This window comes from Archocentrus centrarchus, chromosome 1 (assembly GCF_007364275.1).
Source record: "Archocentrus centrarchus isolate MPI-CPG fArcCen1 chromosome 1, fArcCen1, whole genome shotgun sequence".
Taxonomy (NCBI): Eukaryota; Metazoa; Chordata; class Actinopteri; order Cichliformes; family Cichlidae; genus Archocentrus; species Archocentrus centrarchus.
In genome coordinates, this window is record NC_044346.1 from 23,955,250 (window position 1) to 23,980,581 (window position 25,332).

At 39.8% G+C, this 25,332-nt stretch overlaps 2 protein-coding genes across 2 annotated transcripts; both read right to left on the reverse strand.

Moving 5' to 3' along the window:
• Nucleotides 1–443: 443 nt before the first annotated feature.
• On the reverse strand, nucleotides 444–1,729 carry LOC115787294 (sialidase-3-like). The gene is made up of 2 exons (XM_030739929.1): nucleotides 1,490–1,729; nucleotides 444–1,388 (listed from the first exon to the last, which is right to left on the reverse strand). The coding sequence occupies exons 1-2, from the start codon at nucleotides 1,703–1,705 to the stop codon at nucleotides 444–446; spliced, it is 1,161 nt and encodes a 386-aa protein (XP_030595789.1). The 5' UTR covers nucleotides 1,706–1,729.
• A 1,040-nt stretch (nucleotides 1,730–2,769) lies between these two features.
• Nucleotides 2,770–4,868, reverse strand: LOC115783178 (sialidase-4-like). Its single transcript, XM_030733884.1, has 2 exons — nucleotides 4,635–4,868; nucleotides 2,770–4,524 (listed from the first exon to the last, which is right to left on the reverse strand). Exons 1-2 carry the CDS (start codon nucleotides 4,821–4,823, stop codon nucleotides 3,538–3,540), a joined length of 1,176 nt encoding a protein of 391 aa, XP_030589744.1. The 5' UTR covers nucleotides 4,824–4,868; the 3' UTR covers nucleotides 2,770–3,537.
• Between the last annotated feature and the right edge of the window lie 20,464 nt (nucleotides 4,869–25,332).

Sequence of the window (25,332 nt, forward strand, 5' to 3'; positions counted from 1 at the left end):
ATCCATCCATCTGTTTCCTTCCACTTATCTGTCCAAGGTGTACCCTGCTGGAGAACCAATCCAAGCAAATAAAGACTGAAATCCAGAGCAGAGCCAGAGCAGCCAAATCTGACGAGTTTCAGGCCCGAGGAGCAGAGCTGAGGAGGTGAAGGGCTGCAGACTGAAGTGCAGCAGTGCTGATAATGGATGAGAGAGAAGCTGCAGGTCCTTTAAGCAAGTTTTGTTTATAAAGTTAACAACTGAAAGTCTATTTTTGAGCTTATTGGGTAAGATTTTTTTGACACAACAAATAAATGAAGATTTTTACATACAAAGAAACACTAAGCTCTGTAAGTTGTGCACATGTATATGTATGTGTATATGTGTGTGTGTGTGTGTGTGTGTATGAATCTATTCAACTATACACTTTGAATAAAAATGATTTCATTCAATCATTTATTTTTCTACTCTCCAGTGTTCTTCTTGATGTCATTGTAACTAAAGACAACAAAGGCTAATTGCTCATATATTTCATGCTGCCCACATTCAAACAAACATGCAAACCAACCATCATCAATGCAGGCCAGGTCTGAGTAACCACTGGGTCCTCCATTAATGATTGTCGGTTCGCTCCATGCCTTTGGATCACATGGGGATTTGTTCAGATACACACCTAGATCAGTCCTGCTTGATTTGCTGGTTGGGTGTGTGAACAGCAGCCACTTGTTTGGGCTTGGATCGCGTTCTGCATTAGCACTTTCCTTTTGAGCTGGAAAAGAGATCACACTTCCCTGACAGCCCGAAGAGCCTGTTTCCTTAAGCTTAGAGCATCTAATCACACTAAAGGTAACACCATTATTCTCACTGAAAGCGTCCACTCGACAGCATTTGTCACTCCGAGCATTGCAGTAGATGAAACTGGAGCCGTTGTCATCATAAACCTCTGCCATTTGACATTCATTTGATTTAGTTGGAAACATTTCACCAAACTTCCAGTTTTCACCAGAATCATCACTATAGAGGGAGAGTGTGTTTGATTTACAAGAGCAACACAAGCAAGAAGTTCTGCAGCAAGAATAATAAGCATAAGCTGGGACAATCAACCTGCGGCCCCCTGTCTGAATACCATGGCCTGGCCCAACAGCAAATGTGGCCCAGTCTTTTATTTCAGTCAGTTTGTCAGTCAAATCAGTCACACCGCTCCAGGTTTCTCCAAAATCTGTGCTTGTAATGTAGCAGAGACGGGCCTTGTTACAGTACCATTTTATCTGCCACTGCTCAGTGACACTGTCTTCAACACAGATGAAAAACAGGAAAAGTTTTTTGTTGACCTTGTCATACACCGGGCAGGGGTTCATGGGACGGTATCCATCAATATGGGCTTCTTTTACCACTCTGAGCTCTGACCACTAAAAAAGATAGAATTCAGAAGTAGATAAAACATAGCAGTTGAAAGCAGCACTGAAATTTACAAGTAATTTAACACTGAAATAGTTGACTGGCGTTTTACCTCAACTGTCTTCCCAGATGAGTTCGTCTCTTTCACCTCTGCTTTTTTCATAACCAGCTTTTCTCCACTTGCATCATCTGGAGTCTTCCTCTGCTCTGCAAAGGCGATGAGAGTTTTACTGTCTCTCTCATAGAGGAGAGCAGGAATCCTGTAGACCTTTGTTTGAAAGACAGTTTGTTTCTCTAGCTGAGCTATTGTTGAATGTCCAGAGCCCATGGTTGGTGTCCTTGTGTGTAAAATTCATATAATAAAGTCAAGAAGTCTTGCTGGGCTTATCTCTGTGGTGCACACTTTTTCCCTGCTTTGGTTTTTAAAAACTGGGTTGTACAGAGTGTGGATGAGTGAGGGATCTTTGTTTTTTTCTTTAATCACTGTGCGAAGGTCATTTCTGAAGAAGTGTATCACGTCAGTACATTGAGCTCCACTATCTCCATCCTTCCCTTGGCAAAAAAATGGGAAAAAAAATAATGTCAGGAAAACAACCAGACAGAAAACTTTTAACAACTTCTGTGTACGTATTTTATTATTTTTTTTACACATATTTAAATAATATCCTATAGGAAAATTATAATTTTACACATATTTAGGAAAATTACAGTGAAGATTATAGTTCAGGACATAAAGAAAAACATCTAAACAGAAACACAAAACCTTTAAAAGTAAGAAACACATGATAATGTTATTGATTCCTTTATGATCCCTAAGTCCATTTTTAAATGAGCTTTTGTCCAGAAAAGACAGCAGTGTTTCTGGATCACGTTCAAATGTGGCTTCTTCTTCTTTGCATCTTTCTTTTTATTCTTTCTGCCGCTCCCTTTAGGGGTCACCACAGCAAATCATCTGCCTACATCTCACCTTATCATTAGTATCATCTTCTGTCACTCCAACCATCTGCATGTCCTCCTTCAGTACATCCACAAATCTTCTCTGTGGTCTTCCTCTTTTCCTCCTGCCTGACAGCTCCATCCAGCTCCTCTGAATCTATTTTTTTTTATGTTTTTGCCTTGTTTGTGTTTTGACACAAATACTCAAAAAGATTACCTCCACACAAATTGTTCGAGGCCATTAAGAACAGGACTGACTTACCAACACGTTTTAAACAGTTTTAAATAGCAGTTCCAGTTAATGTCCAGCAAATATGTTCAGGTGTTAGGATGTTCAGCATCCAGTCTGAGAATGTGCTTTTATTGACTACAACGCTAATGTGTTTGTTAGGTCAATAAAATTCAGTTCTGCAAAAAAAACAAAAACAGTGTTAACTCAAAACAGTTTTTCTTGTAACTCCATTTATTGATCAGCAAGCTTTGATACAGGATCTTGTGAGTAACATATGCAGAGTTCAGAGTACATTCTACAGTATATTGTGGTATTTATTGAGATATTGCTTTAAAATTAGAGGACAAGTAACCACTTCGTTGTAAGATATTTTGGGTTACATTTTCAGAGTACAAGATATGATACAGTATATTATAGAAGAACTTTTCATAATTTCTCTTGGCACTTTAACCAAGATCCAATCAATACAAAAAGATTTTCCAGCTTAAACTGTGATACATTTGTACATTCATATGTTAATCACTTAAATGTATGGTGTAAATAAAGCACTTTTTTTTAATAAAAGAAAGACCTGCTACTCAAAGAACCCTGAAATCAAATACATGGCAATGTACTGCAGCAAAGATGGTGGCTGAAGTATAATATACAAGAGGATAAAGTATTTTTTAACCTTTGTTTGGGGGCAAAGACAGCAGACTTTTGAGAAAGTTTTTGTCAGATTTTATTGGTTTGTCTGGTTCAGCACATGCAGATTGACCCAGTGATCAATGAAATTTATGCAAATTTATATGATTTTAAAATAAAAGCACAAACAAATGTGGGAAGCAACTCAAAATGGCTGCAAGTTGTAAGAATTGCTTTGTGGAAATCTTTACCGCAAGTCAGTGTTTTAGTATTACTTGTTTTACCCAACATGTTACTTTGACGTCTCTTATTGAGAAGCCAAACTTTGTGAGCTACTGAGAAAGAAATTTTGTGAAGGCAATGCATGTTTAACCTGGAATGTTCTTCTTGATGACATCTTCAGTAAAAGTCACAAAGGCTATCTGCTCATGTATGTCTTGCTTTCCACATTCAAACAAACATGCAAACCAACCATCATCAATGTAGGCCAGGTCTGAGTAACCACTGGGTCCATTGTTAATAACCTTGGGTTCGCTCCATGCTTTTGGATCACTTGGAGATTTGTTCAGATACACGCCTAACTTCATCCTTCCTGGACCAGTTGGGTGCGTGAACAGCAGCCACTTGTCTGAGCTTTGATCACTTGCAGGAAAGGAGATCACGCTACCCTGACAGCCTAAGACTGATTTTGTGTGTACTTCCACAAGCTTCTGAGCAGATTTATCTTTGCTAAAATTAATGCCATTATCATCGCTGAAAGTTTCCACTCGAAACTTGTTTGTACTACGAGCACTGCAATAGATTTTTTCTTTAGAAATCTCAGCCATTTGACATTCTCCTGATTTTGTTTCAAACATTTTTCCAAATTTCCAACTATCACCATAATCATCACTATAGAGGGAGAGTGCATATGAATCAAGATTACACCAGCTATCCCTGTAGCACTTACGGCAACACCAGCCAAGGCATGAGACACAGCATGTTCGGCAACACCAACACCAGACAGAATTTATGCAGCTAGAACAATAAGCATTAACTGGGATAATCAATCTGTTGCTTTCTGTCTGAATACCATGGCCTGGCCCAAAGGCAAATGTGGCCCAGGCTTGTATGTCAGACAGTTTGTCACGCAACTCAATCACATCGCTCCAGGTTTCTCCAAAATCCGTGCTTGTGATGTAGCAGGGTTGGGCCTTGTTCTGGTAGTTTTTTTTCTGGGAATCCTCATCAACGCCGTCTTCAACACAGATGAAAAACAGGAAAAGTGTTTCTTTGACCTTGTCATACACCGGGCAGGGGTTCATAGGACGGTGTTTATCAAGATGGGCTTTTTCCACCACTTTGAGTTCTGACCACTAATAAAAAGATATAATTCACAAGTGTGAAAATAAAAACATAGCAGCTACAAGCAATATTGTATATTAAGAAGTAATTCAGCATTGAAATAACAGTTTTGGCACTTTACCTTAACAGTCTTCCCAGATGAGTTCACCTCTCCTTTTTTCATAACCAGCTTTTCTGCAGTTTCATCCTTTGAAGTCCTCCTCTGCTCTGCAAAGGCGAGGAGAATTTTACTTTCCTTTTTTTGGAGACAGATAAGAGCAGGAATCCTGTAAAATTTTTCTCCACTTTCAAAGACAATTTGTTGGTTCATGGTTGGGGTGTAAACTCCACGTAATATAATGAAGTCTGGCTGGGTTGATCTCTGTGGTCCTCAAACTTTCAGTGTTTTGGTTTTTATAGGCTGGGTCGTACAAAGTGTGGATGTGGGAGGGATCTTTATTTTTATCACAGCTCATTTCTGGAGAAATGATTCACATTACATTGTGCTCCACCTCCTCCACCCACCCAAAAACTCGCCTTTCAGGAGGAATGCCAGGAAAACAGCCAGCCAGAAAACTTTTAATTTTTTTATTTGTGTTTTATTGTTTTACATATATTTGAAGAAAACACATCATAGAAAATTATTTAGAATATAAATAATATCCTAAGTAGCAGAATGAGTATATTGATACTAAAGTAGTAGATCCTGCAATACTGAAGCAGTACTTCTTTGGACAAGAGGGACTTTGCAGTAGTGGCAGCTTGGAGATGTCTTCAGTGCTGGAGTATTATTTCTTATCAGGGATTCAGCAGATGTGTTTTAGAGAAACAGATATTCAAAGTTGTTTTTCATGGATCCGGTCCAGTACTGTCACATTGGATAGTCGAGTGGGGTTTTAATAGCAGTGAGTGGTAGAGAGTGTGACTGAGGATGGGTCTTCAGTAGGGTTTAATCCCGGGATCCGGGATTCCCGGGAAATGCGATCAGAACCATTTCCCGTTTCCCGGGAAACGTTAGACGGGAAACCGTGAAAAAAGTCGCGCGCGTCGATTTGACTTTCAGAAAGAAAAGAAAGCTTCATAATGTTAAATTTAAGGAAATATTGAGAGAAGGGTTCGTTTAATGCGAAAAGCTTTACTCTTCATTTCAGGCACGTTCAGCCTCCGTTTAAGGCTTCAGCCTTCATCTCAAGCGTTTTAATAGAGGTATTACACAGTTGTACTTTTTTCCTCTTTAATTTGTTGAAATCGTAGGCAATGTGTTTACCCTAAGGTATTTTGTATTATATAATTTTATATTATATATTGTTATATTGCATTATATAGCCTATAAAATATGCCTGCCCTGAACAATAAAGAAATATCTGTTTAACTTCGAGTGTTTCTTTTCCTCGTTTGCAGCCGCTTACTAACAATCATGAATTAGGATACGGGCCTAATGTGTGAAGAAATTATCATGAAATAGATTGCTTTAACATATTTCGCTTTTAAAATGGAGTTGAGTAAAATGTATATTTTTTAGGCTATAAGGATTGGCCAGTTTTTCAATAGACGATTCACAGCGAACCTACTTTAACCCTCAGACACGGTGTTATAAATTTCCTGTTGCCAGAATGGCAATGACCAAGTCGTAGTGCATTACTCAAGGCCCTGTGTTATGTCATATTATAGTGAAGTACGGTAGTTTACTTTTCAATGACTATTACAGCATTCCACTGGTGGAGATATAGCGCAACAGATGTCGCCACGACAGCGTGGCTGAGCCTTTATCAATGCTGTGGACATGAACCGTATTGTTTTGCACCAGCAGTTGTAAAATATCTTGGTATAATTCCATGTACAGTGGAGGAATATTCGAATTATATTTGTTAAGGGAGTGTTGAGGAACGATACAACACCGCATAGCTCGAGCACTCGAATGTCGAGATGTAGGTTTTATTGCGTTAATCAAGCCGACGTTACCCCCTACTGGGCATAACAGGACATAGCTGGAAAGCTACCTCTACAATATCACAATAGGTTAAGGCCGACACAGGCTACAGAAGGCCTAATTAAAATAAAAAAATAAATAAACTTTTTCCCGGGATTCCCGGGAAATGGCTCGTCATTTCCCGGGATTTGATTCATGTCATTTTCGGGAAAAATATTAAACCCTAGTCTTCAGTTTCATTACAACCCAAAAATCGACTCTTGTTTGATATTTGGGCTAGGACAGCACTACAGAAGGTGTGTAGTTTTTGTAGCATTAAATTGACGGCAACCACAAAATGTGGGAATCATTAGTTGGTAGCCAATCAGAAGCATGCAAACATCGCGTGATGAATTTTGCTACCTGTATTTTTCTACAGGTAGCAAAATCGTTGTTGACCAGTGTTATTAATGCATTATTTATAGACTTATACTCAGCAGTTAAAGTGGGCCATAACAATCTTAAATAAACTTAACCCTATCTGACTGGGTGGGATGTGTGAACAGCAGCCACTTCTTTAAGTTCTGGCTTGGGTCACTTTCTGTATTTGTACTTTCATTTTGAGCTGGAAAGGAGACCACACTTCCCTGACAGCCTGAACTTGTTTCCACGAGCTTGTTTTCAGGTTGGAGTATCCTGACGTCCATTATCATTACTCACAGCTTCCACTTGACAGCTATATGGAACAGAATGGTCTAAATCTCTGAAAGTGCATATTCTGCAGCAAGAAGAATGAGCATAAACTGGAATAATTAAGATCCTGGCATGTGTTTCTCATCATGACCCTGTCCAGCAACAACAGCTGTAATGGCAAATAAGTAATTTGTTGAAGTCGAGTTGTTAATTTTCATCTAATTTTTTCTAATTAAAAATCAGTTTTGGCAAAATGAGTGTGTAAGATTAAGTTTTAGGGCTTTTATTAGTTTCACAAATGAGTTATGATTTCATCAGTTAAAAATATATTTACATACATATTTAGTTATGCAAAAATGAATGTAAATATATTTCAATCCGTCATTTTTAAAACTGACCTCACAGTTGGCTACACCAAAACAAGAAACACACTGTAATACAATAATTATTGTAAAAGTACAACAGTGAAGGTTTATCACAGTAACATCTGCCTCCTCTTTACAGGACCTGCAGCTTCTCTCTCATCCACTATCAGCACTGCTGCACTTCAGTCTGCAGCCCTTCACCTCCTCAGCTCTGCTCCTCGGGCCTGAAACTCGTCAGATTTGGCTGCTCTGCTCTGGATTTCAGTCTTTATTTGCTTGGATTGGTTCTCCAGCAGGGTACACCTTGGACAGATAAGTGGAAGGAAACAGATGGATGGATGGATTAAAGATTTAATCTTGCATATCAGCAATATCAGTTCCTCTACACTCCAAATATGCAAACAGAATTTCTCTAGCACGTCAGGGTCTTGAGTTACACAACTATGCCAGTAACTGCAGCTGTGGAGCTCTTTGCCAGATGACCTGAGGGTTGCAAAATCACTGTCTACTTATAAAACACTCCCCAGAACTTAATTTTACAGGAAGAAACATTTTATAGTAAAACAGTTTTTATAGTCCCTCTACTATTTATCAACTTATTCATTTCTATTATTGACTTATTTATATTTGTTATATACTTTTACTTGTCATTTTAGTTTGAGTGTTTCTGTTTCTATTTATTTTAACAACAAATTAAAATTTAATATTCTTTTGTGATGATTTTATTTTGTTATTAATACATGCTGAAACTATATTTTGAACAGTGCTATTTAAGTAAAGTTTGCTATCATAACCTTAAATTCAACGAAGTTAATAACTTATTAAAAAGACTGACTGTTAAACTCATTTTGGAGTTGGTGGAAAATGAACGAGCAAGAGAAATGAGTACACTGGATATGAAAGCTGTTTTTAATTGCAGGGACATTGCATACATTCACAACCAGTAATATGATATTTGCATAACATTAAGCAAGTTTTGTTTATAAAGTTAACAACTGGAAGTTAATAATATTCTTTAGCTTACTGGATAAGACTTTTTGACAACAAACAAATGAAGATTTTTACATACAAAGAAACAGTATGCTCTCTCTCTCTCATATATATATATATATATATATATATATATATATATATATATATATATATCAAGAATCAAGAATGCCTTTATTATTCCCACAAATGGGGAAATTGCAGTTAACAGAACATCCATCCAAAACAAGCATAAACATAACACAGACAGGGGGGACAGATGTCTGAGGTCATGCAGCCGTTTCTCAACGGCGCTACCTTTAGCAGAAAGACAGAAAGAGATACATTGGGATAGTTAGGTTCAAAAAATCATCTCATACTGTGTTCATAAAGAACACCTTACGAGGTTCCAAAAAACACCTCAGCAAAAGCATATTGCACATATAAAGCCGGGATAGCAGTATGGTGGGTAGGGTCAGGGTCAGGAGGGGATGCAGACGGAGACGAGAGGGTGGGGGCATTGTGGAGCCCAGATGCCAGCTCCTAGCCAAACAGTTCGCTGATAGTGATGGAAGTTCATCAGCGGCCTTGGTACACCAGATCCAGCTTCACAAATCACAGAGAGGGCTGAGGGGGAGTGCGGCCGTCACGCATAGCTCTGGAGAGATATGATTGCCAGCCAAGGCCGGCTAGGGAGCCGAATTCTGATAATGCAGATGTTGTTTTGGAACAGGCTGCTTGTTTTTTTCAACAGCCTTCAGTCTCACTGGGAAACCATTCAATAAATCCAATAATCCAAATTCATTAGTTACCGTCCTCACTGTGCAGAACCGTACCTTATCTCCAGATCGAACCCGTCTCACCTGCTACTCCCCAAGTCTACGGCTCAGGTTCATCCGGCTTTGAGTCTGAGTCTGTACGGTTCTGGTCAGCCCATCCACCTGGGTCGGCAGCCTCTGCAGATGTCGAACTGCCGTCCAGGTTTTCTTGATTTCTCGGTAAATCAGGTATCCTCCGAGCCCAAACAGAAAAGATACCGCTACCAGATAGCCAAATATGTAAGCGTCTTCCACGTCTTCCACCTCGAGGGCCGAGAAGCACACAGGTCTCCACGAGCTCCAAGAATCGATGACGTATCCAACCGGGTCTGTTCCACTCGGACACGCAGGCTCCCCTTTCCCAGATCTCATAGTGGAAAAAATTCGATCCATGGTCTTGAAGGCCCAGTTTGCCAAATCCATATTGCTCTCAATCTTATTCTTATTCGAACAGTGTGCAAGAGACGCTCTCACAGCAAGCAGCAAAGATAGGGAGGGCAGGGAGAGAGATAGAATGCGACCGTCCCCGTGAGGCTGGAGCAAGCAATATATATATATATATATATATATATATATATATATATATATATATATATATATATATAAATAAATTCAACTATACACTTTGAATAAAGATGATTTCATTCATTTATTTATTTTTCTATTCTCCTGTGCCCTTCTTGATGCCATTGTAGCGAAAGAGAACAAAAGCTAATTGCTCATATATTGAGAGGGACCTGCAGGCAAGAGGGCGCCGCCATACCTCAACTCTAATCTGGAACTCCAAGGAAGTTGGTCTTCTTCGTGAGTTTATCACTGGGAAATTGCCGGAGTCACTTCTTGAGCCAAATTCCAGTCCAGTAAGTTACGGTAATGCACCTCTTAGCTGGTTTGCCAACCGCTATTAAAACCACAAGAACAAGATGAGCTGCTGCTGGAAGTAATCTCTTGTCCTCAGCCAGGTCACATTCGAAAGAATACCCACTCTTAAAATGCACTTTTAAAAGGTAAGGAGAAGTAATTGACAAATTATCACGTTATGTTCACTAAGGTGTACTACTGTGTTATCTGACCATGTAGTTTATTGTGTAACGTCTGTTACATAATTAGCCAATTAGCCTTTCTAGGGACCTAAGCACAGAAGACAGGTGTTCTGATTAGTGCCGATTTTGTAACACGTGTTGTCACCCGTTTTATGACTATAAATCCGTATTGTTTTCAATAGTTTTGTTTTATGTATTTCATGCCTCAGTGTGAATATGTGTAATAGTTTTACACACTAAGATATATTTTAATCTGGATTTTGATTTTGATATTAGCATTCAAGTGTATTGTAACGTAAAAGACATTGAACATAAAGATGATTCTGTAAGGGGAAATGCACCTGCTAAAAACAAATGTTTCATAAATATAACAGTAGAAATCGAGAGCTACACCCCCGCTGCCCTGTCTCATCTTTTTATTTTGCTGCATTTCATCATATTTATTTGCCAACATGGTCCCTGCAGATACCGTTGCATTTTTAGTTTTCAATACATGAAATGTGGATGCATGCATCGTTTTAATGCCGACCTTTTGCTGGGACCTTATTTCAGAACAAAATGACCAATATGACAATATGTCAGCAGTGGGAGACGAATATATATTATTCCCTAATACAATTCTCCCCTGAATCTCGTACATGTTCCAAAAAAGCAGTGAGTAAAGTTTTCAAGATATGTTTGAATGTAATATTCCACGAATTATTAACTTTTTCTGTTCTTTTTTTTTTTTTTTTTTTTTTTTAAACAGATGCACCCATCTATTATTTGCAAAGGAGGCAGTCTGGAGAGCGTAACCTCACATCCTCTGAGCATGGATATCCATTATGCCCCAGATTCACAACAAGAAGAGCACAGGACTGCTGTGGGTGTAAAAGTTAACTAAACTGAAATTTGGACTTGTTAGTGTTTTTGAGTTGATATAAGATGCCTCATATACACAGGCAGCCACAACACAGTCAAAGGATAACTTTTCGGCAGTGTGTCTAACTTCAAACAGAAAATATCTTTTATGTTGCAGACTCTTATACCCAGATGAAACACTGGAATGGGTGCAGTGTCATGTGTGCAAAGGCTGGCTGCATACAGACTGTGCATGGAAAAACCAGGAGCATCTGAGAGAGGAGTTAACTGTGGATGCAGAGATTCAAATGAAAACACGAGGTACTATGGCATTTACTAGTTAAATATGTATATGAAGTATCACACAAAGAGGATACAGATAAACTCAAACATTTGACTGACATACTTACATTTACTTATACTTAGATTTCTTCAAGAGTTGCTTAGCAGTTTAAACATTTTAGGGGAAAAAAATGCCAGCTTGGAGCAAAAAATAAAACCTCAACATGAGCTGTTCTCTCAGGTAGTGTGGAAAATTGTGACTGTCTAAAACTGGAGGCTGTAAAGAGAAACAGTTTTTATCCATAAGCAATACAGTCACTTTCACTGAAAAAAGTCAACTGGAGATGCTCAATGATAAATGACTGGATAAATATTTCCTAGAGTCTGTTGACTAAAGTCATCTGGTTTTTGCAGTTGCTGATTGCTGTTTTTTTTTTTTTTCCACCATTCGTTTTTATCTTCAGGATAATCAAGGCTATTTAGAATTGAGGAATTTTAACTGATTTTTAAAAGATCAGATCAAGGTATCTATTTATATTGTGCTATTAGTAATTACATTTTTCATAATTGACTTGATGTTCATCCTTTACTCTTTGGCTTCAGATCTTACACAATGATCTGATCAATGGGAGGATCCACTTTAACTGGATGTACCTGTGGCAGAACCCATCTACCTCACTGAAGCTTAAACAGCACTCGAAGCCAAGAATTCTGCATTTCAGTGAATGGTGGGTAAATGGGAAATCTCAGTCATATGTGTGAGTATACATAAGAACTAAAAACCATTTTTATTTGTTTTTGTTTTTCCTCATTAGCTCTTTGAGCTCATGCGTGTGATCGAGGAATCCACAGGTATTGGTGACAGGATCAAGAGAGGAGAGACTGAGTTGCTGGATTTTCTCTTTGTTATAATGCTCCCAGAGGTACGATGGTCAGTCTTGTGTGCTTGTAAATTCTGGGAATTTTTCTTGCTGCCACCCATAGGGTCTTCTGATCACAACATTATTCCTCTTTCCATTTTCTCAATGTTTAAAAAAAAAAAAAAAAAATTGAGAAAGAAAGAAACAAGGAGTCTGTGCATACCAAGGCTGTTTTTAAGTCTGATCAGAAGAAGCTATCTGGTGCACTAAATCAGACTAGAAGTGAGCTGATAAATTGTAATCATTTTATCTGAGGTTTGGCATAAATAACTTGAAAATTAATCAAATCACTTAAAATGTATTATCACTGTACTGTTTCCTTATCTTTTACCTTTTATGAAGCTGGCTACACCTAAGTCCTGGTGACATTGTACAGTGTGTCGTCCATCTTGAATTTGAGCTTCTGCCCTCAAGCAGGAGATCCAGTTTACTGAAGATGAAGTCAAACTGGTTAACAAACTCATAACTCAGGCCATCAAACTATTAAACTCCAGTGTCTGGCTCCACTCTTGTTCAGTAAGGTTTAACTGTTTTTTTTTAAGGGTAGTGTTTAAAATTGCATAGTTATACCCTCAGCCCCCTGCTGCCATGTGATGCACTCATATTTATTTATCATACTTATTTCATATCTTCCTCTGAGTCCATGTCTCTATTTTCTATGTTTTTGTGCTTGCTTGGCTGCAAAACAAATGTCCGTTTAGAGACTATGAAAGTGAAGTTGTGAGTGCCACAAGGCGTGACTGGATTACTTATTATTTTTCGGGCTATAAGGTGCACTTAAAATCCTTAAATTTCCTCAAAAATCGGCAGTGTGCCTTATAATCCGCTGCGCCTTATGTGTGAATTCTTGTTGTGCTTACTGACCTTGAAACAATTTTATGTGGTACACTGTGCTCAAAAATCTGTCAAAATGTTTTAGTGCGACTTTGGTAAGGGACGTTTAATAAATATCGACATTTTCCAGAGCGTAAGCGTACAATGGGGGAGGGGGGGTAACACCCAGCGTACGGTTTTCAAATAGTTGAGTGCTGCCGTCTGACCGCCGATGGCCGAGGCATCCACTCCATTGCACCATTGCGTGGTCTGCAGCGATATTTCCTCCAGTCTGGCAGATCAGTTCAAAGGACTCATTGAATTCTCTAAAATAGTCCATCATAGATTCACAAAATGACTCTACTAGACAGGAACAAGCTGTGAGTGGAGCGCAGCAGGTGTGGAAAGCAGCCAAAGCCGCCGGAGATAAATTCATCAAGAAGTGGAAGCATTGTTCCAAAAACAGAAACCGTATGCAGTAAACTGCAGAAAACTATGATGGATTTTATTCTACATGTTCCTGGCCTATTTCCATCTATGCTGGCCTGGATATTTGTGCCTATTTATCAATCATCAAGAACAGGATAAGTCACAGCTGTGGTTCAGAGTCAAGGTTATGCAGTAGTGGCAATAATGTCATGACAGAGGCTAAGTGCTATGGTGTTTGGCATCAGCTGTTCACAAGATTGCCCAATTAGTTTGTTTTCACATTGTAATAGCTAAGTTTAATTTTAAAATCATTTAAAATATTCATTTAAAGGAATTTAAAGGTAACATTCAAAAGACTTGATGGTTTAACTTTAGAAAAAAAATACAGTCTTGTGATTTATAGCTTGTGAAATCTCCATACTACACAAAGTTGTTAACCCTACTGTTATGTTAGGGGTCACATTGACCCATTTTACAGTTTAAAGTTTTTTTTGATTGCCAGAGACTGCCTTTGTGGCATAACTTGTGAACTGTGTGTTACTGCAGCTGCTTACTGCTGCTCAGTTGAGAGGAGGGTGGTTTTCTGTTTTGTTTTTGTGCGTGAGGCCTCTTGCCTTAGGCTGTTGTTTATGTTTGCTGAATAACTCCTGTGTTGTCTTTTCCTTTGTTTGAAGGTGATAGCGACGTGTCCGTCTCTTTTTGTTATACTCTTAATAAAAATCTATTATTTTACCAATTTTGCTCATGTCTCCTTTTGTCAACCCGGTCACTTTTTGTTACTTCCCCCGAACCCCCTAGATGTTTTAGGGGGAACGTAACAGCTTTAAACAGATATATTCTGAGGTTATGTTTACAGAATGATCATGATCTTGTGTCTCGTGCTTTGGTCCACTTACTTGGCATTTTTGTTTGTTTGGTCTTACTTTATAGAAAAGGAGGGTGATTTGGGGAAATAAGAGTGCTAATAATTATGTTTTAGAATGCTTTTCATATGCTTCTCCATTCTTTACTTAAAAAGAGAGCTTCTCTCTCTCTCTGGCTCTGTCTCTAACAAATGTGTGTGTGTGTGTGTGTGTGTGTGTGTGTGTGTGTGTGTGTGTGTGTGTGTGTGTGTGTGTAATCAATAGGTTATTAACCATAGGGGTGTTAAATTTTCACACCATAAATGGTGTGAAAAAAAAGAGGGAGTTGTTAGGGGTTATTTTTTACTCAATGAATAAAGAAAAAATGTTTAAAGGTAAACTCCAGTAAATTAATAAACAGTGGATCAACCAAATAAACAAATAATACATTAGACAGAGAGCAACTGATCAGAAAGCGTCTAGACTAACTTCTGTTTCAGTGCATCTTATCTTGAGGACGGCCACAAGGACGTATAAATAAAACATCAGGAGAGGAGACGTACAGGAATCCAGGACGGAGTATTAGGGCCACATTTAGAAAATAAATAAATTGTGCATTTTGAGAAAGTCGAAATAGTATTTTGAGAATAAAGTCAAAATTTTGAGAAAAAAGTCGAAGTCGTCATTTCAAGTCAAATAACGGCCGCGGCTGCTATACCCTCTACAAAGTGCCTTGGGTAGATGAAACAACTTGATCAGCTGTCTTAGGGGCTCTACACACGGGTGACGTTGCTCCCTCTCCATTCATGGAACTTCTGCGAAGCGATTGTGACCTCATCGCACAAGTTCCATAGGAAATGAATGGAGAGCGAGTGATGTCGCTCCACGTGTGGCGAGCCCCTTATTGTGTACTACACGAAGGTGCAATTATCAAAATCCTTGCATCTAACCATTGCCAGTTTGTGTGGTTTTCCTTCTGAGCTGATGCAGCTTTCTGCACATCTCATTACCATCCTCATCACTACATTGTGTTTGTGTACTAAAAGAGAAATAAGTTCCTTGTTACTAAAACCGATTCTAAAGTATAGTTTCACTAACTCATAATACAAGACATTCTGGAGGTTATAGTAGATAGATGCTTCTTTCCCAGTATGATTTGAGTTTCCCAGGGCCCTCTCTCACAGAAATTTCTGATGAGGACCCTGTCCCCAGGATGCAAGACAGCACCCCTTAGATTTTTTCATGACAGGATTTGCTTCCTGCACTGGATAGTCTACTGCTCTCACAAGCAATCATGTATGCTTCAGTCACCTTTTCTCCCCATTTCTCAGCATAGCTTTTGTAAGGCAAAGGTTTTTTTTTCTCCCCAATCAAGCAAAACAAGTCTATTGGGAGACGGGGTGATGCCCATACAACCAAAAATAAGGAGAGTACCCTGTTGACTCATGCCACGCACAGTTAAGCATACACTGTTTGTTAGAGGTGATCTTTCCAGAAATGATTTTCTTTGTCACCAAGTGTCCTAAGCATCTGCAAGAGAGTTTAATTAAATCTCTCAACAGGATTGCATTGGGGATGATACGGTATGGTCTAATCCCAGCTTTCTTCCTTTAGAATCCTTAAGAGCTCATTTTTATGGGGTTCCATTTGTGTCAAAAATAAGTAGTTAATATGTGTAGATGTTGTTGGTCTATGTTGTTGCTATGTGTCTTTGGTTGATGTCTATGGTCTTCATGCTTTATGGATATGTGTATGTTGCATATGTGTTTGCTGCATATGTGTATGTTGCATATGAGTTTGCTGCATATGTGTATGTCTGTAGCTGCTGTTGTGTTATTACTCACTGCTACCTTGCCAATTCATCTGCAGTAAAGTAGTGTACACTTTTGTTGCCCCCTGTTGTTGGTTCATGTAGTTGTCTGCACGTCTTTAACTTCTGTGATTGGTGTTTCGAGTGAACAGGAAGGTGTTTCGAGTGAACAGTAAGGTGTTTCGAGTGAACAGGAAGGTGTTTCGAGTGAACAGTAAGGTGTTTTGTGTAAACAGGGAGTTGTTTTGGCTAAACAGGAAGGCATTTCGGCTGAACAGCAAGGAGTTTCAGTAGTGTGAGAGCATTTCAGTATTGTTTGTGAGAGGGTTTCAGTCATAGACATATATCCTCCTGAGAACCAGGGAAAAAAGAAATCACATTTCAATAGGGCTTTCTTGTGACCTCTACAGAGTATGGGGCTATTATTGTAGCAAAGGTTCTGTGTGTCCATAAATGAATCCACATGTGTGTATAGACATGCCGGTTGTTATTTTGATTTCTGTAGCCGCGAAATCAAGTGCGCACACTACCGTAGGGAGCTCAAACGTGCACATTGTGAACTGTCCGTGCTCTGTGGTAGATTGTAAATTGCAGCGAAATAATACAGGTGCAAGCAGCGATAAAAGCAGCGAAATAGCCAGGGCGAGTCCGCGGGGCGGGCTCCAGTTTGCTAAATGCAGTGACAGCAGAACTCCGAAAGTGAAGGTGAAATCCTCAGCCCAGCACAGCACCTTGCTATGGGTCTATTATTGTAGCAAAAGTTCTGTGTGTCCGTAAATGAATCTACGTGTGTGTATCGCGATCTGTCTGTACCTGGATCCACGTGTGTAGAGATTTGTGTGTGGGTAAGTGAATCTGTCTGTAACTGGATCCATGTGTGTGTATCGCGATCTGTATTGTGATCTGTGTGTCTGTAATCAGATTTGTAAATGTGCAAAGAAATCTGCAGTGCAGATATTAATGCTTGCTAAGTCTGAAAGTTTTTCTCAAGTCACTGAAAACACGTCAGGCCGCCAAGATTTACAATTGGCTCTTTTTACACACGTGACTTTTGCTACACTTCTGGCGCTGATCACTGATCAATCGGCAATAGGGAAAACAGGTTAGCGCACAGGTTGGCCTGCCGGCAGCTGTTGCAGTGTATTGTGGGATTTGTAGTATAAGTGGTAGGAGGACATTTACCCACGGGCTATTAATAATAGTTATATGAAATCATCTCGCTGGCTGGATAAAATTAGATCCCGCCGGGCCTTGAGTCTGACACGTGATAGAGAAAAACTGCAGTACAGAAGTTAAAATATGCAGATGAATGCTTTCTGGTTATATATGCAGGCCCCTTCACTCAATTAACAAGTGGGAGCAGCTTGTGCAGTATGCACTCTTGTGCAGTATGGAGTTGTTCGAACCATTTTACAGTCAAAACGGGATCACATGGGATTACCTTTCACAGGTAAGACTGACAAATTGTTTTTGATCGTATTTGGCCATTCTGATGTTTTGAAAACATCAGAATGCCTAACAGTTTCCCAGTGTATGTTAGTGCATAGTTGAATGTGTGAATGAATGCATGAACTTAAATAACGCTTTAAAAAAGGCGCTTTATGAAGTTCACTCCATTCACTTGTATTAGTTCACAGCGTAGCTTTGCCTCCTCCAATATGGCGGACACACAGTTACGTAACATCAGCGGGCCAACCCAGTCAACAACGCGTCTTTATATATATATATATATATATATATATATATATATATATATATATATGTATGTATATATATATATATATGTGTGTGTCTATAGTTTCAGTGATGTGTGTGTGTGTGAGCGTGTTTCAGTAATAATGTCCCTAATGGCCCCTCATAGGGCCCTGTTTGGTAGGACAAGCCATGTAGATGTAGGATGGGCCGTGGCTTGTAGATGTGCACAAATCTGGAAAATCTTTTGATTAAATCCTCACAATCTAACAGCATCCTTTGGACATTCTCTGGTGAAACATTACAAATAACATCCTTTATGTCAGTGACTAGCTGGGCATTTGCAGTTACAGAAGTGGCAACATTTGTTACACCAGTTAATGGTACATCAGATGCAGAAGTGCCAAGTGTGGACACTGGCTTTTCATGTACATTCACCTTAACAGGTAAGATCTCACTACTTCGAGATCGAACAACCTAATTCTTACTATACATAAAGGCGTGGATGTACTCAAAGCACCCTTCTGCATCTCCACTGAAAAGCTCTGCAGCATCCTTGCCTGAAACAGGGCCAACAGTAGAGGCAATCTGGAAAAGTTCATTGGATGACAGGGAAATAATGAGAAGGCCGACAGCAGTGTGTCTCTCTAGGAGTGGATGCCACACTAAGCCATCTCATTGGAGAGAAGGTGCCCCCTTGTGGCGTAACCTAGGATAACACTATACTCCAATAAAGATCAGAAAATAAATTAATAATAACCTTCACATGATGCTGATCACTGCTTTTCTTATCAAGCCTCAAACATGAATTCATGTACCATTTATTAGTTTACATCATGCCTGTGTTCAGTCCAACTATAAAACTCTCTGAACTTTATAGCAATGCATTCTTGGAAGACTGATTTGACTTTTGCTCTATTAAAATTCAGTTTAATGATTTGAGTGAGATCCCAGTAGTTAATTTATTCAACTTATCATTTCAAGTAAAACAGCAAACTGCTGCAGCTGTTGGGAGGGTTTAGTGTGGATGTTTTCTGACCCTGTGTTGACAAGCCTCCCATCTGGGTATGCAGCAAAGGACCACCCTGGCTGACTCTCAGCTCTCTAAAAAAAAAAACACCCTCTTCTTCGCCTGCTCCCTCTTTCCTTGCGCTTTTAAACCTCTTCGTTGGGAGTCCGTTGCCTTGTTTGTTCATTTTGTCTGTGAGCATCCAAGTTGTTTATGATGGATCAAAGGCTCCTGCATCAAATCAATTCTTCATTACCATACCATAAAAAAAAACAAAACAATCGACACTGGTATTGTTCAGTCACTCATCACACATGGAATAGATTACTTTGTGAATGTACAACATGTAGGCCCTGACTTCTCTGCAAGCAAGCACAACAAAAAATGAAGTGAAAAAGATTTAACACAGTCCGTCCAAGGGGAATGCATTGTGGACTCAGAGCTTGCAGGTTGGTGACGGCGTGGAAGTTGAGAACAAAGATCCTCAGTAATGGCAGGAGACAGCAGAGCTGTCAGGTGAGCAGTACTGCAAGAGCAATGTAGCAAATTTCAATTCAATTCAATTTTATTTATATTGCGCCAAATCACAACAAACAGTCGCCTCAAGATTAAGCACACTGACCACTCACAGTCAAACCCATGTAAGTAAGGAAATGTCACCCCTTGATTAGTGAAGTCCTGTTGTGAAGCCTCCACCTGAGCATTTTGGTCCTCGGCAACTTCCTGATTTGAATCTTGAGGTAACGAGCGAGGGGCAGATCTGATTGAGTAACAGAGGCAGCACGCACACTGCAAACACAAAATAGGTCCAACGCTAAAGCATATCATTTGTTTTCCGCCGTTTTGACTCAAATTTACAAAATGAAGATCGTGGGAGTAGTCCTTCTGCTCTATGTGTGTCTAGAACTTGTGCCTGAGACCATCAGCTCATGGAAAGCATTTACTGAGGTCATTGATTGCAGCAGCCAAGCAACATTTTTTCTGGACTACTTTTTGCAGCCAAAAGGGCTGCCAATTGCTGGCCATTGTAAAGAATGCAGGTTTAATGCACTTCACCATCAGAACGAGAAGCTACATCCATCCTTTATATACAGTCTATGAACAACCTCAACCGTACATCAATCAGCCACACAGTTAGCACCAGTGGTACTGTAGGTGGAATGAATAATATGATCATCTTGTCATGTAATGTTCCGCTAGGAAACACTGGCTCCAGGCCTGACACATCTGGGCGTGCTCACAATCCTGGGGGTCAGTGTTAAAAAGCAGATCTTTATTATATTCTGGCTGATTGTTGGGGTCCTTCATCATGAGCTATGATGTTTTATTCAACTGTAGCTGTTGTTAATTGTTATGAAAAATCAGTTTGTGCAGGTGTTTACATATAGCAATTAAAAACTGAATGCTTGATACTTAATCACAATGAAAAGAATTAAACATTAAGTCTATTTCCGTAAAGATGTCCTGTTCATTAGCACAACCTAATACATCCATAAATAAATAAATAACAATAGATAATATGACCAACTGATAACTGCCAAGAAAGCCAGATTACCCTATAATGATGCTCTGAGGCGAAAACTAAGCCATGGGTACCTGCTGTGAGGCTGAACCTCTAACTTCGTGTAACCCTTTACTTAAACTAGGTCTAAGTATGTAAGAGTAACAGACCAGCATCTAGGTTCGGATAAGGTATTGTAAGCTAGGAGTGATACGCAAGGAAATAGCTGGAGCCAGGAAATGAGTTAGACAATTAGTATATTTTAAAGATGGAACAAAAGCATAAACAAGAATTCAACTTCACAAACTGGTATTCAAAAGTCCACATCAGGTTGGTTCATGTTCCCATTAGTACCCATAGTTTGTTTAGTCAGAGTCTGTCTTTGTTTTAGTCGTCTGGTACCATTCAGTTTTTTTTCTTTTCAGTCAAATAGTGTTCCAGATCTTGTGGTGAGTAGTTACCACAAGATGCATCAGTGCTGAAGAAACGAATGTGGTTCTCCGTTCAGGAATCCAGTTCCGGGCTCAGGCTCGCCATCTCCAGTCAAGGAGAAATCCATTCAGTCCAACCAGATGGTCTCTAAATCAGCATTAGAAACCTAGCCTGTATAACAATAATAGTATTATTGCATACGACTAGTAATCAGTATCATCTAGAATCTTCTATCTTAGCTTTAGCTCATTAATCAATCAGTTTTCAATAATACCATTGTTACAGTTACAAAAACATTATAATCAATAGCATTAATTTACATGCATGTTTTCTTTCCCAACTCAATAACTGCTATACATGAAATAGTTTTTACCCATGTAAATAAGCATCATGAATTTCTATCTTATCTGTTTATCAATCATGAAATTATGATTCATTTTAATCAATTATCAATTACTTTACCAAATGAAATAAAATTCACCATTTGTGTTACCTGGCAGGTAATAAAATAAAATGGTAAAAACTCTCAAATCAGTTCTCAAACAGTAAACAATGTAAGGTTTCTCTTACATAACATCCAACACGTGCTTGCCTAGTATCAGCACCATTAGCACAGTGTTGAGCAACATTTCACACATTTATAATGACCGTACACAATACAAAAACAATCGTGCGCTGCATCACAATGTCACAAACTCAAATAAAACTCCAAATGACTTTAAAATATGTTCAAACAATATTTTAGACAAGTTTTTGCAGCTAATTAGCATGCGCGATTAGCATGCTACTAGGTTAGCGTATCGTTAGCATTTTGCGCTCACCTGCGTATCGCATCAAACACCTACTATCAACTTTCATGAAAACGACTCACCAAGATGGTGTATAAGTAGAACACAACAGAGGAATCGTCGTGCAGCCTCTCTGCTTCGTGCTCAGAGACTGGAAAGTTTCTACGATGCTCGGTCAGCAACGTGTGGGTGAAAACCTCGCTCACGCAGCACGATCATTAGCAACGACCGTCAAACAGGATGTAAACTCAAAGAGAGAGGATCAACACTTCCTCTTTTCAAAATAAAATGTTTTTCAAAATAAAATGTATACATAAAACAAATAAAAGAAGAGAAATAGAGCACTTTTCTCTACCGGGTTACACCCTCCCCTGTTGAATATCATGCACGTCTCGTTGCATGTATATTCCATAGTGTCCATTTCTGTCATTCAGGGAGTTTGTAAAAGCTGCACTCAATCCCTGAAACAAAGATTTCACAACAGTCACTAGAGGATTTCCCAAATCCTGATAGTCAAGTCTTCTGGGTGGTTGTCTGTTTCGCTCTGACCTCCTCAAAGGTTGAGTTGTAATAGGATCATCACTTTGTAATCCTTCAGGTAAGTTTTTGGGATGGTCTCTTAGTTCCTTTCCTGCCTCCTCAGGAGATTTATCAGGTAAGGTACCTGGTTCCTCATCCACAGATTCATTAGGGCTTGGCAGATTGCCACACTCAGTTCCAGGATCTTCTTCATCTGGTAAGTTGTCTGAAAGCGAGTGCTCTTCAAGTTCTTCAGGTTCAATATTTTCCTCTGATCCACCCTGTCCAGCAGAAGGTTCAGGTAAGATGTCCATGTTCGGTGACGGTTTGGAATACTCATGTACTGTGGTAAATCGAGTGATCCTTTGACATGGGGATTCCTCAACCCATGGGATGAAAAACTCATGGTCGGTTTCATTAGATTCCTCGAGTTCAGTATCCTCTGTATTGGCAGTTTGACGAGTCCAAGGTCGACGAATAGATTTGGGCTCACGTGTCTCCTCAATTGCTACAGGAAGGAAACCACATGGGAGCAAGAGATCTCTGTGTAGTGTGCGAGAGGGACCTTCTTTTGACTCTGGTTTCACAACATAAACTGGTAGGTCTCCTGCACGTCTGACCACAACATGTATATCTGCCTCCCATTTATCTGCAAGTTTATTCTTGCCACGTAGTCGCACGTTCCGAACCAAAACCCTATCTCCGGGTTCAAGGTTAGAAACTGTGACTCTGTGATCAAATCTGGCCTTGTTCTTGTCTGCAACCTTTTGTCCATTTCTTGAGGCTAGCTTATAGCTTTCCTCTAGCCGAGATTTGAGATTTTGCACATATTGGGAATGAGACACTTTCTGATCTTTGTTCAAAGGAAGTCCATAGGCAAGATCGACTGGTAGTCTGGGCTTTCTACCAAACATTAGTTCATAGGGTGTGAACCCTGTTACATCACTGCGCGTGCAGTTATATGCATGCACTAAGGGCATAACATAGTCTTTCCAGTGATATTTCTGTTCGTTGTCAAGTGTTCCTAACATACTGAGCAAGGTCCTATTGAATCTTTCGACAGGATTACCCCGTGGGTGGTAAGGGGTTGTTCTTGTTTTCCTGATTCCTGAAATCTCACATAACTCCTTTATCAACTTTGATTCAAAGTCGGGACCTTGATCGCTATGAAGGCGTTCTGGTATGCCATAGTGGACGATAAAATGGTCCCATAGACACTTGGCTACCGTTTTTGCTTTCTGGTTTGGAGTTGGCAGTGCGATTGCAAATTTTGTAAAATGATCAGTCATTACAAGTATGTCTCTGGTATTTCTGCTGTCTGGTTCCAGACTGAGAAAGTCCATACAGACTAGCTCTAGTGGTCTTGAGGTTGTTATGTTGACTAGGCTAGCTGCTTTTTTAGGAAGACACTTCCGTCTAGTACAGCGATCACATGTTTTTACTTTTTGTTCTACATCTGTAGACATCCGAGGCCAATAGAATCTAGTCCTGACTAAGTCAAGAGTTCTGTCTATTCCCAAATGGCCCATATCATTGTGCAAATGGTGGAGCACAGAACATCTGAGCTCCTCAGGTAGAACAAGCTGAAAAGTCACCTGATTCCCATTATGTCTTTTCCGGTATAACACCTCATCATGTAACACCAACCGATTCAGCTCTCTTAAAAAGAGAGGGAGATCTGTGAGTTCTTTTCTGATGGCTGGTGGAGGAGTTTGACCGGTTTCTAGCAGGACAATCACTTCTCTGATTGTTGTGTCTGTTCTTTGTTTGTCCTTTAGCTCTGCTTTAGACAAAGCCGGAACTGTTGGTAAGCCATGCTCACCTTCTTTACCAAAGATGTCTGGAATTGCATCACCTGAGATTGTAAGTGACTCTACAAGTGTAATGCCATAGTCATTATTGTCATCTGGGTTCTTAACAAGATGGCTTTGACAAATGGCTTGAACAACATCGCGATCAACAAGCTCTGTGGCGTCAGTGTCAACTAAGTGACACTCAATGAAGCGATTTACACGCTCCTGCTCTTTCTTTGACTGGACATCATTTATGAGTTCACCATGAGGGCGTCTAGACAGACCATCTGCGTCTAGATTTTGCTTGCCTGCTCGGTACTGAAGTTTGAAAGAATAGTTAGACAAAGATGCTAGCCACCTATAACTTGTGGCGTCTAACTTGGCAGAGGTGAGTATGTACGTTAAGGGATTACTGTCGGTGACAACAGTAAACTGGCTACCATATAAGTAGTCATGAAACTTTTCAGTAACAGACCACTTGAGTGCCAGAAACTCTAATTTATGAGCAGGATATTGGGACTCACTTCTTGACAATCCACGACTGGCGAAAGCTATGGCCCTCAGTTGACCTTCTTGTTCTTGGTACAACGCTGCGCCTAAACCAGTTGTACTGGCATCCGTGTGAAGAATATAGGGCAGCTTGGGGTCTGCAAACCCAAGGATAGGGGCTGATGTGAGTTTGTCAATGACTGTTTCAAAAGCTTCCTGACAATCTGGTGTCCATCGGTCCTCAAAAGGCAGTTTGGGATCGAAATAGGACTGATTGGTTACTGATTTGGTCTTGGCACCTTTGCGGGATGGTGGATACCCACGAGTGAGTTCATTGAGTGGACGTACTATCTTTGAGTAACCTTTAATGAAACGCCTGTAGTAACCTGAAAATCCTAGGAAGGACCTCAGTTCTCTGAGATTTTTGGGTCTTGGCCAGGTCTTTAAGGCTTTGACTTTTTCAGGATCGGTCTCTACACCACTTTCGGAGATCACATGACCAAGGTATCGGACGGATGTTTGGAAGAATTTACACTTCTCCGGAGACAACTTTAGTCCATACTCCTTAAGACGGTAGAGTACTTGCATGAGTCGGTGTTCGTGCTCTTCCAAGGAACTGGAAAAGATTATTAGATCATCTAGGAAGACTAAAACTTCCTTTAAATTCATGTCGCCTACGCACCGCTCCATCAGCCTCTGGAAGGTGCTTGGTGCGTTTGTTATGCCTTGCGGCATTCGATTAAACTCCCAAAAACCAAGTGGAGTCACGAATGCTGTTTTAGCTTTATCTGCTTCGTCAACCTCAATCTGGTAATAACCAGATTTAAGATCGAGCACCGTAAACCACTTGGAACCAGTGAGTGCTGAGAATGCTTCTTCCAGAT

What these genes read in the sequence shown, in the direction of transcription:
- LOC115787294 (XM_030739929.1), bottom strand. Translation starts at nt 1,705, where the DNA reads ATGGGCTCTGGACATTCAACAATAGCTCAGCTAGAGAAACAAACTGTC. An exon ending in CATCTGGGAAGACAGTTGAG is followed by an intron (nt 1,389 to 1,489) that starts GTAAAACGCCAG and finishes TATCTTTTTTAG; the next exon opens with TGGTCAGAGCTCAGAGTGGT.
- LOC115783178 (XM_030733884.1), bottom strand. Translation starts at nt 4,823, where the DNA reads ATGAACCAACAAATTGTCTTTGAAAGTGGAGAAAAATTTTACAGGATT. An exon ending in CATCTGGGAAGACTGTTAAG is followed by an intron (nt 4,525 to 4,634) that starts GTAAAGTGCCAA and finishes TCTTTTTATTAG; the next exon opens with TGGTCAGAACTCAAAGTGGT.